Here is a 15,851-nt window from a genome sequence, read left to right on the forward strand (position 1 = left end):
TTCTCCAGGCAAGAATACCGGAGTGGGATGCCATTTCCTTCTCCAACAACACATCAGAGGACTGTCATAAGTGAGGTGAAAATGTCAGTCGCTCAGTCGTGTCAGATTCTTTGCAACCCCATGGACTGTAGCCCACCACTTCTCTGTCCATGGGATTCTCCAGGCAAGAATACTAGAGTGGGTTGCCATTCCCTTCTCCAGGGGATATTCCTGACCCAGGGATCGAACCTGAGTCTTCTGCACTGCAGTCAGATTCTTCAGAGTCTGAGCCACAAGGAATCCAACAAGGACTATTATATACTCTCATTAAAGTCTTTATCAAACACCTCTATTCATTCTGTAGCAACCACCATCCACCATCCCTCTACTGCCTACCCCTTCCCAGAAGATTGAGAATTGCAATTTTAACAATTAATCTGTCAAATAATTTTACAGGAGTCAAAGTGTCTTTGCCATCTAATGAAGTATCTTCACTATATAAGTTCCATGAAGGCAGAAATTTAAAGTTTGTTGTGTTCCCTGCTGTGGCTCTCTCAGCTAAATGATGCTTGATATCAATAACAACTGAAAAGGGACTTCCCTGCCAGTCTGGTGGTTAAGACTCGATGCTTCCACTGCAGAAAGGGCACAGGCTCAATCGATCGTCAGGGAACTAAGATCCCACATGCTTGTAGTGGTGGTTTATTCACTAAGTCGTATCTGACTCTTGTGATCCCATGGACTGTAGCCCACCAGGCTCCTCTGTCCATGGGATTTCCCAGGCAAGAATACCGGGGTGTGTTGGCATTTCCTTCTCCAGGGGATCTTCCCGACCCAGGGACCAAACCCCAGTCTCCTACTTTGCATGAGGGTTTTTTACCACTGAGTCACCAAGGATTTCCATATAACACAGTACTGATTCCTTGGTTACAGATGTAAAAAGATTTACCTTACTATTTTGTTTCGCAAGTCCCCAGTTGTCTCACCGATCTTACCCACTAATCAGGAAATAGGGCAAAAGAGATTTCTAAGCAGTTTTCCTATGAGATGACAGGTCTTCTTCACTGGCTTTCATTCTATCTCTCTCTACCCCTCTCTCTCTGCCTCATTGTTTTTCTCCTATGAGCTCGGTGCCCCCATGCCCCTCTTGGGAACACAGGCTGAATATGATCAGCTTTTGGCTGGGCTGTGGGGCCTTTTCTGGCACCAGTTCTACAGACAGCTTTTACTACAGGATGAATTGTGTCCTCAAAATATTCATATATTGAAGCCCTAACTCACAGTACCTCAGAGTATGACTGTATTTAAAGACAGAGCTTCAGAGAAGTGATTAAGCAAATGATGTCTGTAGGGATGGGCCCTATTATTACTGGTGTCCTCATAAAAAGAGAAAACTTGGAACAGAACTTAGGCAGAAGACAATGTGAAGAAATAGGGAGAAAATGGCCATCTACAAGCCAAGAAGAGAGGCCAGTGAACCCCGCCTTCATGTTGATCCTGGACCTCTAGCCTCTTGAACTGTGGGAAAATAAATTTCTGTTGTTTCAGCCATCCAGTCTGCGCTAGTTTGTGATGAAGGCCATTACAAACTAGTACAGCAGCATCCTCCTTTCTTTTCTCCCCTTAATTAGCGAACTACAGAAATATATGGAACATCTGCCATAAGCAAGATTTTGTGCTGGACACAGAGAAAGCTGGAAAAAAGTACATGATAAAGAGAAACGTAAGACGCTGGGCTTCCCTGAGAGTTCAGTGGTTAAGAATCTGCCCGCCAATGCAGGAGACAAATTTGATCCCTGGTCCGGGAAGATCCCACATGCTTCGGGGCAACTAAGCCTGTGGGCCCCAACTACTGACCCCCACACCTAGAGCCTGTGCCCTGCAACAAGGGAAGCCACCGTAATGAGAAGTCCACACACTGCAACCAGAGAGCAGCCCCTGCCCACAGCACCTGGAGAAAGCCCGCACACAGCAACGAAGGCCCAGAGCAACCAAAGAGTGAATTCTCAAAAACAATTTATATAATCAATTTGACAATTTAAAACATACCTCAACAACAGAATTCTTGTATTATTCCACCCAGATTTGGAGTCTATATACCTATTTATACTGCTTGAAGTTCTTAGTAATTATGTTATATAGTATTAAATTTCCCTTTAAAGTAATTTTAATTTTAATGGCTGCTTTCTCCTATCACTCAGTAAACTTTACAATGTGCCACTGTTTAAATTCTTTCTCAGTTATAAAGGATCCTATCAAAAAAAGTAATCACAAATACAGAGTTTGGGGAAAGGAACAAAATACTTGAATGACAAAATAAACATGAAAAAAATAGCCAACTTATCAATATCTTTCCAACTTTACACAATTATACTCTGCAATCAAAAGGAATAGATTTTAATGCTACATCTGGAATACTTTAGAAAAATTTGATTGATTCAAAATGTGACAAAGGACTTTGTTGTGGTCCTAGAGATCTACAACTGCCTGAAATGGGAGAAATCATGCAAGCTTTTCAGTATGAGGAACTTTGCCTAAATTGTGTTACTAACACCTAGAAAATGACAGTGAAGACAAGCACCTGGAAGATGATTTAGAGCAAGCCCTGGCCACATTCGAGCCTGAAGATGTTGGTTCAAGATCTTCATTTTGTCTTCTTAATTCTTTCTCTCTGTTCATTTCTTCCTCTCTTTCTCTTGCTTCTGAAAAGATCATAAAAATTTTTCAACAGTTAGACTTCAAAATTTATTATTTAAAATGTTGAAAACTAAGAAAATTACAAAGATATAACACAGAAGTGTTACCAGTAATAGCAAAAAACTATCACTCTAAATGCCCAACAATGAGAAAACAATTGAATTTTACTGTATATCAACACAGTAAAAAATACAGCCAATAAGAATAATGATAGAAGGGAATTGCTTGTTGTCCAATGGTTAGGACTTGGTGTTTTCACTGCGTTGGCCGAAGTTTAATCCCTTGTTGGGGAACTAAGATCCTGCAAGCCATGTGGAGTGGCCAAAAAAAAAAAAAAAAATATATATATATATATATAGAAAATATGCAAATCTGGGAAAATATTAACAGACAAGCTAAGCAAAATTAGCCTGTGAAGAGTATATGAACCACGAGTGCAGTATGTAAAAAGATGTGGCAAGTGACAAGAAAGTGTTCAAACATAAGATTTTAGGTAACCTCACTTTTAAATATTTTAAATTATAAATTCAGCACTCCCTTCCTTTCTGACTTTTCCAAACTGGATTTTTGGCCAGAGACTTGACACCAAAATTATGAGAAAAACTGAATTACATCAAGTTTCCAGAGTTTTTACCTTGGAAAGACAAAACAAATTTATCCAAGGAAATCTAATCTTTCTCCTCTGATAATTTCATTCAGCAAGTGGAGGGAACATAAGAAGGAAATTAATTATATGAATAAGGCTTGTTCTTGATTGCTACCATCCTCAATAACCTGAGATAATCTTTAACACTTTTTTAAAAATTTAATAGTGAAGAATAATACACCCAAAGTTAAGCAATATCAAAGGGCACTCACTGGAATGCTGCACTATTCAGGGTCTTTTGTTGCTAGGATAGAGAGGGTGAGTTACTAGGAAATAGGCAGCAAGCGTCAACAACTAGTCATTCATTTCAAACATGGAAGATTAAAAAACTCTCCAGGAAGATGTAAGGTAAAGTCACATTAATTTTTTTGTGCTCTCCACTGGGCTGAGGTGGGTTAGGAGTTAACAGTTCTGCACTCTGATGATGGGGAGGTTGAAAACAGTAAGAGAAGGCTAATGCCCAAATTTAAGAGTGAGCCTGCTGGGCTCCTACCTTCATCCTGCCTCCCCAGTAATTCCCTCTGTACCCTCCAGGGTGAGTGAGGGCGGGAAAGCTGAGAGAGGCTGGGAAGTGAGTCAGGGAGGCCACTCTTGGACTGCAGGCTCAGGTCTTAGGGGCAGTTCTGACACCAATTAGGAATTGACCCTAAGGCACACATCATTAGTCACCTATTAGCAGCCACTTCTTTTTTCCTTGCAAAGGAAACCACAATTCTCCTGATTCTGGGCCCCTTCCTATCTAGAAGGAGTAAAGTTTGACTTCAAGTGAACCATAGTGAACCTGCAAGGGCTGTTTTTGCAACTGACGTACCACACTAATACTGGCTAATAACACATGAGAGGAAGTCAGCTGGAGGTACATTTGAGAAAAGTTTTCTTACTCCTGAAGAGTTACACAAAAGTCTTATCGGCCTGTGGATGTGGTCATCTGTATGTTAACAAAATTTTGAGTCATGAGGACAGTGAGCTTAGGATAAGACAACACTTTACAGCTGCCAAAGCAGAAAAAAGGGGAAAAATCTTTAAGTCCTTTATATCAGGATTCAGAAGATGTAAGAGTTCCATTCCAGAGCTCTTGTCATGGTGTGATACTAAACTTTTCTTATTTAAGCCATTTTTTATTAGGTCTCCTATGACTTCTTTGGAATGAAAACAGTGACAGACTTTATTTTCTTGGCTCCAAAATCACTGCAGGCGGTGACTGCAGTCATGAAATTAAAGACGCTTGCTCCTTGAAGGAAAGCTATGACAAACCTATGCATCGTATTAAAAAGCAGAGACATCACCTTGACAACAAAGGTCTGAATAGTTAAAGCTATGGTTTTTCCAGAAGCCATGCATGGATGTGAGAGTTGGACTATCAAGAAGGCTGAGCATCAAAGAATTCATACTTTTGAACTGTGGTGTTGGAGAAGACTCTTGAGAATCCCTTGTACTGCAAGGAGATCAAATCAGTTAATCCTAAAGGAAATCAACCCTGAATATTCACTGGAAGGACTGATGCTGAAGTTGAAGCTCCAACACTTTGGCCACCTCATACGAAGAGCTGACTCACTGGTAAAGACCCTGAGGCTGGCAAAGATTGAAGGCAGGAGGAGAAGGGGACAACAGAGAACAAGATGGCTGGATGGCATCACGACTCTATCACCAACTCGATGGACACGAGCTTGAGCAAACTCCAGGAGATGGTGAAGGACAGAGCCGCCTGGTGTGCTGCAGTCCATGGGGTCGCAAAGAGTTGGACACGACTAAGCGACTGAACAACAACAACAACAATCTTTATAACAACCCCTGAAGCAGAAACTTTTTTACTTCAGCTTTAATGAGGTATAATTGACAAAACTGTAAGATAGGTAAAGTGTACAATGTGATGATTTAGTACAAATACACACTGAGAAAGAATTCTTCCCATGGAGTCAATTAACACAGCTATCACCCCACATATTTATCCTGTGTTTCTTTTTTTTTTCTTTTGGTAAGAACAATTAAGTTCTACTATCTTAGCAAATTTCAACTATACCCAATACAGCTGAAGTAAATACTACTATCTTCACTTAATAGTTTAGGAATCCAAAGCAGAGAAGTAACAGCTACAGTTAGAGCAACGTAGTCAACTGAGGCTCCACAATGTACCTTTCCTTGATGTGACCAGACCTTCTGAAGCCTGTAATATTATCCAATGAGTATCACCCACTTTTATAAAGCAGTGACCCTGCCTCTCTCCCCAAAGGGCCATAAAGTACAGCCCTTTATTTGCTTACCTGTCGCCAGACTATTTGCAAACTATGACCCACCCACCTATCTAGAGTTCCTCCCCAGTGGATGAATGTTCCAAACTACTTGCCCTATCCAAGTGAATTATCTTTTTAATTTAGATGTTCTAATTATATTTATTTTTTAGCCATGATAGGCAGCATGATGATCTTAGTTCCCTGGCTAGGGATCGAACCTGTACCCCCTCCATTGGGAGCACTGAGTCTTAACCACTGGACCACAAAGGAAGTCTCTAACTTTTTAATTTAAAATTTAACTTTTTTATTTTTTACAGTAGTAAGGATTTTCTACCCTGAGAGGTTCCTGTCATCACCTGCTGCTTCATTAAAATGAGAAGAAAAAAAAAAAGGAAAGACATTTTTGAGGAAAAAAAGTATCTTTTTTTACCTCACTGTCTACCAAGGACAAACCAAAATGAGACTAATTCAATAAACTGCAGCTCCCTGACCAAGGGGATCATTTTTGTGTATTTTACCAAGAGTATGGACCAAGCTCACTGCACACTGTAAAACATACAGGAATCCAAGTATTCTGTAAATACTGTAAAGATGCTCAGTATGTTCTATTAGCAAAAGTGAATTAACTTACTCCCCAACACCTTATTCTTTTAAGTATCTCAATTTATTGGTATCTCTCTACTCTCAGGTAGCTAATAGTTTTGCACAGCCATTCTGCAAAAGCATCCCTGCTGCTGCTGTTGCTGCTAAGTCGCTTCAGTCGTGTCCGACTCTGTGCGACCCCATAGACGGCAGCCCAACAGGCTTCCCGTCCCTGGGATTCTCCAGGCAAGAACACTGGAGTGGGTTGCCATTTCCTTCTCCAATGCATGAAAGTGAAAAGTGAAAGTGAAGTCGCTCAGTTGTGTCTGACTCTAGCGACCCCATGGACTGCAGCCTACCAGGCTCCTCCGTCCATCAGATTTTCTAGGAAAAAGTACTGGAGTGGGGTGCCATTGCCTTCTCCAGCAAAAGCATCTCAGCTGTATGCAATTCATCCAGGATAACAGCAAACTACCCAAAACTACCATGTCCCAACTGGGCTGATTTTCACAAATTGCAGATTCACATGAATGTAATTCAGCAGCTGAAAAATCTCACTTTCATTATATCTTAAGCATTATAGGAAGAAATGAGTGTTAAAATAACATGCAAAGGAAATAAAACTAATATAAACAAGCTTGAATGATGTTTTAATCATATTCTTTTTTTCTAGTTGCTCAATTGTGTCCAACTCTTTGTGACCCCATGAACTGTAGCCCACCAGGCTCCTCTGTCCTCTTTCCAAGGGGATTCTCCATGGGTTGCCACTTCCCGACCCAGGGATGGAACCTGGGTCTCCCCCATTGCAGGCAGATTCCTCACTGTCTGGGCCATCAGGGAAGCCACTTGCTAATTGTTTCTGCCATTCTAAAACGATTCAGTAGGCTACCAATTTCATGAAAAATTATATTTAATTTTAAATGTTTAGTGCAAAAATGACTACAAATAAAAAAATAAGATCAGGATTATCTGACATTAGTTACAATTCTTTATTAACTATTTAGAGATGTAACTACTATACATCGAGTTCTACATTAAGCTACTATAAGCATAAATATGAAAAACAAGGTTATCAAGACATGAACAATACTAAAATAAATTTATAATAAAGTATTATTTTAAAAATGTAGGGAACAAGTACGTCCAAAAGAGTTTTGAATACTTAGAAAAGGTAAAATATGAGGTGAGGCTTTAAAGGATAAGGTAGGATTTAGCTAGGTAGGAAGAGAATTTCAAGTTAAAAAAAAAATTTTTTTTAAGCTTTTCTAACTTCTAAAACCTCTGGGACAATTATTCTTTCCAAGAAAAATCATCCATTGAAATCATCTAAAAATCCTATCTCAATATCTTCTCAAGGAATTTTTTTCCAGTCAGGTAACAGAAGGTTCATAATCCATTGAAACCATGGCCACACTCAAAATATGCCATTTGAATAAAAGACATTTTCTTCCCCATCTATGTCCTCATAGTATATTAGTTCTAAAAGAGTATGTCTTTCACATGTCCAAAACCTACTAACAGCTTTCATAAACATAAAAAATACTTCAAAAACAACATGTAACACTATTTTTTAACATTTTTGGTAACACGTATTTTACTCAGGCTTTATAGTATAATTCACCCTTTCTCGTAGAGCACTTAAAAACCAAAACTTCACATCTGCATACACAGTTAAATCTGCCATTAAAAGGGACCAAAAGTTCTTATTTTCCTCAAGTCTGATGTCAAAGTTCAAGAAGACTCCAATACCTATCATTAAGGCCCATATCAGAATTTGTTAACTTTTAAGAAAAGGCAAACTTTGGCTTCTTATATTTAAATGCAAGGGTAGAAACAGGAGTCTAAGTCCAAGAATGTAACATGAAGTCAAGAAAGTTCAACCCATTTAATTCATCCACAAATAACAATAGGAAAACAAGGCCCTGAGATAATTTTTCAAAATTTTAGAACTCTAATAATTCTTATTGGAATTCTACCTAAGTGCTACATGAATGCATATTTTACTAAAAAAATGATAGGAATTAAAAGTGATATTTACAATATTACTGTTTAAAAAGTACCATGCCCAACATCTTAATCCCTTCAAGAAATCTCAAGGGAGCTTATAATAAATAAAGGAGACCTTATCATTGTCAACAAACAGATGGTGAAATTAAGGATCTGAAATTTGAAGATCCATCCGATGTTATTCATCTAGTAGAATGTGGGTCTAACCCTTAAAGCTGGGCCCTCCAACTTCAAATTCCAAACTCTTTACAATCATCATGCCATTTAAAAAAATTCTCCAGGGGCTTCCCTGGTGGTCCAGTGGTTAAGACTCCGAGCTCCCAATGCAGTGATGAACGATTCAATTCCTGGTCAGGAAACGAACATCCTGCATGCCACTCAGTGTGGCCAAAAGAAACACACACACATTCTCCAAAGATGCAGTATTTATTTTTTTAAAGACAATATTGCAGTTTTAAATTCAATTCAATCTGCATAAATAAATACTGAGAACCTATCTTATGAGGCATGGTAATGGGGACTATAAAACTTAGGTAGGGGAATAAGACAATCACTACCCAAAGCATTTGGTATCACATGCTGGAGAGCTAAACTGGAACAGTATAAAGGTTCACTGAAACATTCAAAGATGAAGTGCGTAATACATTTGTACAAACGCTACAGAGAGCATGTCTCTACATGTTGTTTGATGATACTAAATTATTTAATATTTTTAGGTGTAGTAATAGTATTTCAGTTAAGATTTTTCAAAATCCTTATCACTTAAAGACATACAAAAATATTTATGGGTGAAGTAATGTATCCAGGATTTTTGTCAAAGCTATCTGAAAGGAGAAGTAAATGGAAGTAACATTGGCCATGAACTGTTATAAAATACAAAAATATTTATGGGTGAAGTAATGTATCCAGGATTTTTGTCAAAGCTATCTGAAAGGAGAAGTAAATGGAAGTAACATTGGCCATGAACTGTTATAATAGTTAAATCTGTGTGATAGGAATACGGGAGTTCATTCTTATACTTCTGTATGTAATTGAAACTTCAGGTAATAGTTGAAGCTTTTTTAAACAATACACATTATATGTAGATAGCTGTCTTTTTACCACAAACACACACACACACAAATCAAAAACTATTCTTCTTCCAAATTCCAAAAATCATCCTCACTTCTCAAATGTGAGATATTACTGCTATATAATTTATCATTTTAAAACAATGATAAGTACTGGAGCAACATTCACTTAAATTCTTCCAGGAATCCTGTCTCTGGTTCCGAGTGCCTTCTGCTCTATCAGTTTACATCTATCCCTTCTCTAGTAGAAGAATGATCTGAATCAGATCTAAAGAAAGCAGTAGAGGAGACAGTCAGCTCCAAAGATCCTGAGGTGATACCTAGAACTGCCAACCACCTGGTATCAAACCAGACAGTCTGGAAGTTAAGGCCTTCATTAAATGTCTGATACAACTCATGAATGCAGGGATTCAACAGCGCCAGCCCCATTCACTAGATGGCTCAATTTTCTATACTGTCTGGGTCAACAATCAGTGGCGTACACAACTCTGAGAGCCACCTCTCGCTCAGCCTTCCAAATACTGGTTCCACTGTAAGCAGGAAAGAAAAAAACGAAATGAGAATCAGATAGAGGGTGAAGAAGAAAAGAAACCACTATTCTGATTCTTTTTTTTTTTAATATTTATTTATTTGGCTGCATTAGGTCTTAGTTGTGACTCAAGGGTTTAACTGCCCTGAAACATGTGCAATCTTCCCAGACCAGGGACTGAACCTGCATCCCTTGCATTGCAAGGTGGATTCCCCACCACTGGGCCACCAAGGAAGTCCCTATTCTGATTCTTATAAATTAATTTTGAATCCTTGTTTATTCATAGCTCACACTTCTGACAGGTTTTAGAACTCAGACCTTCTTACCCTATTTAGATACAATTTTTATCATATTTAAAAAATGAGACTAAAAAAAAAAACTACTTCCAAAGGAACCAGCACATGTGAACTTCTAACAATTTTGAATTTTTTTTTCAGTTTATAATTTTATAACTGGTAACACACTTGTGTAAATTGGATATGGTATCTACATAAATAAGAAAGCAATTAACTGAACTTCTTACCCAGTGTTTTCCGACTTCTTTCCACTGCTGTTCTTCGAGTTTGTTCAAACATTGCTTCCAAATCAAATGTGCGAGCTTTTTTTCCTAAAACAGGAATAAGTAGCAGACTGTGAGTTTCTTGAACTAAGTTGGCCAATGTTCGGGTACTCAATACTTACTTACTGATGTATCAATAACCACTTAGAGTCTATCTAATTTATAGCACAGCTACCAAATAACCATAAAATATCAATGAAGAAAACGTTTACTCCCCAGGGAATTTTTTTTAAGTATTCATTATTTATTTGACTGCACTGGATCTTAGCTGTGGCACTCTGGATCTTTAGTTGCAACATGCAGGATCTAGTTCCCTGACCAGGGAGCCAACCCAGGCCCCCTGTATTGGGAGCTCAGAGTCTTAGCCACTGGATCACCAGGGAAGTCCCAACTCCCCAGGGAAATTTAATTACAATCTCATCACTGAATAACATTAACCAGCCAACTTTCCCATCCTCCTGTAATTTATCTAGACTCTACTCTTTGAAACTTCAACACGGGGTACTAGGCAAAATAGAGAATGTTCATATCGTAATTCCTGAAACCTGTGAATACATTACATTTACAGGGACTCTGTACATCCTGGCAAGCCCAGTCTAATCATAGAAGGTCTTACAAGAAAATGTAGAATAGATGCAGAATAGATATGGCAGAAGTCAGAGAGACTTGAGATGGATCGCAGTGCATTTGAAGATGAAAGGGGCAAGAAGACAAGCAATGCAGGTATCAGAAAGAGGTAAGAAACTCCCACTTGAAAGCCAGTAAGCAAACAGGGGTCTCAATCCTAAAACCACCAGGAACTGACATTCTGATGACCTGGATCTGCTTGGAAGCAATGTTATATTTGATTTTACTAGTTTTTTTTGTGTGTGTGTGTTTTTTTTCAGTACTAATACCTATTCTGTGTTAGTTAGAATGTGGTAAAAATGCTTTTCTTACACACTGCTGCTGCTGCTGCTGCTAAGTCACTTCAGTCATGTCCAACTCTGTGAGACCCCATAGATGGCAGCCCACCAGGTTTCCCTGTCCCTGGGATTCTCCAGGCAAGAACACTGGAGTGGGTTGCCATTTCCTTCTCCAATGCATGAAAGTGAAAAGTGAAAGGGAAGTCGCTAAGTCGTGTCCGACTCTAGCAACCCCATGGAGTGCAGCCCACCAGGCTCCTCCGTCCATGGGATTTTCCAGGCAAGAATGCTGGAGGGGGGTGCCATTGCCTTCTCCATTTCTTACACACTACTGATTGATATAAACTGAAACCACCTTTCTGAAGAGCATTATGACAACAAATACCAAGAAGTTTTAAAAGCTATACACTCAATTTTTTGTTACTTTTTAATACCTATATATTTTATCAAAGTAGTCCCTCCTGTAGAAATCTACCCTATGGAAGTATACATAAAACTCCTTTTACAAAAGGAGATAAAAGAATGTTATAAAAATGTTTATTTAAGTATTGCTGATAAAAGAAAAGAACTATGTGAGAGAAACCTTAAAATGTTACACATTATAGCACTTCTATCTACTATTCAACCCATCAGAAGACATGCTTTGGAAGAGCATTTTTATAAAATGGAAAAATCCTCAAAATATTAAGAATTAAACAAATTCCATATAATTAAGAACAAAATAGTACATACATACATACAATCTTAATGTTATTAATACGCAACAGAAAAAAACTGGAAAGCAAACAAATTTTTATGCCTTGATTTTTAGCTCAAGAGATTATGAATGATTTTACTTTCTTCCTTCTCATTTATTGTATTCTTTATATTAGGGAGAAAGCTATTAAAAGGAAATGCAACAAAAATAAATAACATAATACTACAGTACATAATACTGTATACAAAAATAAGTACATAATACTACATTTCATGCAAAGATGGGCACAATAAAGGACAGAAATGGTATTGACCTAACAGAAGCAGAGATATTAACAAGCGGTGGCAAGAATACACAGAAAAACTATACAAAAAGGATCTTCACAATCCAGATAATCACAGTGGTTAAGATCACTCACTTAGAGCCAGACATTCTGGAATGAGAACTCAAGTGGGCCTTAGGAAGCAGCACTATGAACAAAGCTAGTGGAGGTGATGGAGAAGGCAATGGCACCCCCCTCCAGTACTCTTGCCTGGAAAATCCCACAGATGGAGGAGCCTGGTAGGCTGTAGTCCATGGGGTCGCTAACAGTTGGACACGACTAAGCGACTTCCCTTTCACTTTTCACTTTCATGCATTGGAGAAGGAAATGGCAACCCACTCCAGTGTTCTTGCCTGGAGAATCCCAGGGACAGGGGAGCCTCGTGGGCTTCTGTCTATGGGGTTGCACAGAGTCGGACGTGACTGAAGTGACTTAGCAGCAGCAGCAGCAACAGTGGAGGTGATGGAATTCCAGTTGAGCTATTTCAAATCCTAAAAGATGATGCTGTGAAAGTGTTGCACTCAATATGCCAGCAAATTTAGAAAACTCAGCAGTGGCCACAGGACTGGAAAAGGTCAGTTTTCATTCCAATCCCAAAGAAAGGCAATGCCAAAGAATGTTCAAACTACCGCACAATTGCACTCATCTTTGAGCTAGTAAAGTTATGCTCAAAATTCTCCAAGCCAGGCTTCAACAGTATGTGAACCGAGAACTTCAAGATGTCCAAGCTGGTTTTAGAAAAGGCAGACGAACCAGAAATCGAATTACCAACATCCGCTGGATCATTGAAAAACCAAGAGTTCCAGAAAAACATCTATTTCTGCTTTATTGACTATGCCAAAGCCTTTGACTATGTGGACCACACCAAACTATGGCAAATTCTTCAAGAGATGGGAATACCAGACCACCTGACCTGTCTCTTGAGAAATCTGTATGCAGGTCAGGAAGCAACAGTTAGAACTGGATATGGAACAACAGACTGGTTCCAAATAGGGAAAGGAGTACATCAAGACTGTATGTTGTTACCCTGCTTATTTAACTTATATGCAGAGTACATCATGAGAAACGCTGGACTGGATGAAGCACAAGCTGGAATCAAGATTGCTGGGAGAAATATCAGTAACCTCAGATACGCAGATGACATAACCCTGATGGCAGAAATCAAAGAACTAAAGAGCCTCCTAATCAAAGTGAAAAAGTTGGCTTAAAATTCAACATTCAGAAAACTAAGATCATGGCATCTGGTCCCATTACTTCATGACAAATAGATGGTGAAACAGTAGAAACAGTGACAGACTATTTTGGGGGGGGCTCCAAAATCACTGCAGATGATGGCTGCAGCCATGAAATTAAAAGACACTTACACCTTGGAAGAAAAGTTATGACAAACCTAGACATCATATCAAAAAGCAGAGACATTACTTTGCCAACAAAGGTCCATCTAGTCAAAGCCATGGTTTTTCCAATAGTCATGTAAGCTGAGCGCCGAAGAATTGATGCTTCTGAACTGTGGGGTTGGAAAAGACTCTTGAGAGTCCCTTGGACTGCAAGGAGATCCAACCAGTCCATTCTAAAGGAAACCAGTCCTGAATATTCACTGGAAGGACTGATGCTCTGATGCTGAAGCTAAAACTCCAATACTTTGGCCACCTGATGTGAAAACTTACTCATTTGAAAAGACCCTGATGCTGGGAAAGATTGAAGGCAGGAGGAAAAGGTGATGACAAAATAAGATGGCTGGATGGCATCACCGACTCATGACATGAGTTTGAGTAAACTCCAGGAGTTGGTGATGGACATGGAGGCCTGGCACGCTGCAGTCCATGGGGTCGCAAAGAGTTGGACACGACTGACTGCACTGAACTGAATACTACAGAAGCATACAGCACTTTTGTAGACATGACCTCCTAGGAGAAAATAAATATGTCATTCAAGACATTAACCATATAAATGAATGTATGAACGAACAAACAAGAGACTCCAAAGTGAAGACTTTGGAGTAGGAAAGAAGACTAACCTACAAGGACCCACTGTATAGCACAGGGAACTATATTCAACAGTTTTCAATAACCTACAAGGGAAAAGAATATATTAATATGTATGTGTGTGTGTGTGTGTGTGTGTAAATGAATCACTGCGCTGTACACCTGAAATTAACATGATATTATAAATCAACTATATTTCCCCTTAGCTCAATTGGTAAAGAATCTGCCTGCAATGCAGGAGACCTGGGTTCCAACCCTGGGTTGGGAAGATCCCCTGGAGAAGGAAATGGCAACCCACTCCAGTATTCTTGTCTGGAGAATCCCATGAACAGAGGAGCCTGGTAGCCTACAGCCCATGGTGTCACAAGAGCCAGACAGGACTTTGCGACCAAACCACCAATACTTCAACAAAATAAGAGATTTAACTATTATAACATCACTTAATAGCCCACTTGATGCCAAAAGGGCCATCTTATTACAGACCAAAATCAGTGATTGGCTCTTATCCTCAGGACGCAGAGAAACAACTCTCTCCATTAACCAACACCTTCCACCGCGTGGGTCACGCAGCAATCTTTCTTCTTCACTAACCGTCGCGTAAAAAGTGTCACCTGGGCTGGTCCCAGGAGACAGAGAGGAGTTAGAAAACAGATGGGGGAAGACTGTGACTTGAAATTGCAAGATACCCACACTAGAGCTAAAAGTATTAACAAGGAGGACTAGGCACAGCGGAACGTCGGAACACAAGGGACAGCTCGGACGCCTCTCCCAACCTGCGACTCTTAAAACCTCTGCAAAAGGAGACCATGTCTAGGGCAGTCACTCACCGAACCCCGTGAAGCCCATGGTGACCGCCAGCTGCGGGTCTGGTCCCGAGGCGTCTGAGCCTGTCATTTGAGAAAGAGAAAAGGGAAAAGGCCTTGTCAGAGGGCGAAACCAGCGCCGCCCGCCCTGCCCGGCCCATCCTACAGGTGCTCGCCTCACTGAACCCACCATCGCTGGGCCCCGGGCGCTCCATGTTCGGCCACCCTCCAGCAACAACCGCAGCAGAAACAGCTGCCGAAGACCCGGCAAACCGGGCAGGAAGTAAAGCCTTCAAGCGTCAGCGTCGCCGCCAAGGCCAAGAGAGGCGCCTTGCGCGGAGGGACACAGGCCTCCCTGGGCTACGCCGCCCTAGCGGGCTGGCGAGGTATAGGCGCCACAGAGCCGGGTGTCCAATTAAACCCATGGAAAGGGATTATCTGGGGTTTCTCTGAACTCTTTTTACTTCCTAAAATGCATTTACGACCAGGTGACACTTAATCCTCAGAATTCGAAAGTGAAAGTGAAAGTGAAGTCGCTCAGTCGTGTCCGACTCTTTGCGACCCCATGGACTGTAGCCGACCAGGCTCCTCCATCCATGGGATTCTCCAGGCAAGAGTATTGGAGGGGGTTGCCATTTCCTTCTCCAGGGGATTACCCAGGGATCTAACCCGGGTCTCCCGCATCCCAAGCAGACGCTTTAACCTCTGAGCCACCAGAATGGCTTCAAATTTCACATCACAACTAACCTTTAAGAAAGTTTTGGTATGCTGTCAGAGAAGAATATTCACAAGTGTCTATAAATGTTAAAATACTCTGTTCTTCAACTGTGTAACTGTGT

The 15,851-nt window shown here is 40.2% G+C and overlaps 1 protein-coding gene across 1 annotated transcript in view; it reads right to left on the bottom strand.

The window, feature by feature from the left end:
- WDR70 (WD repeat domain 70) overlaps nucleotides 1-15,350 on the bottom strand; it is a 277,449-nt gene extending 262,099 nt beyond the window's left edge. The window contains exons 1-4 of the mRNA XM_025270591.3: nucleotides 15,203-15,350; nucleotides 15,037-15,096; nucleotides 10,265-10,348; nucleotides 2,561-2,681 (exon numbers count right to left, since the gene is read on the bottom strand). Of these exons, the coding sequence (XP_025126376.1) occupies nucleotides 2,561-2,681; nucleotides 10,265-10,348; nucleotides 15,037-15,096; nucleotides 15,203-15,227 (290 nt within the window). The 5' untranslated portion in view covers nucleotides 15,228-15,350. The remainder of the gene's footprint in view (nucleotides 1-2,560; nucleotides 2,682-10,264; nucleotides 10,349-15,036; nucleotides 15,097-15,202) is intronic.
- Nucleotides 15,351-15,851: the final 501 nt, after the last annotated feature.

This window comes from Bubalus bubalis, chromosome 19, assembly GCF_019923935.1.
Source record: "Bubalus bubalis isolate 160015118507 breed Murrah chromosome 19, NDDB_SH_1, whole genome shotgun sequence".
Taxonomy (NCBI): Eukaryota; Metazoa; Chordata; class Mammalia; order Artiodactyla; family Bovidae; genus Bubalus; species Bubalus bubalis.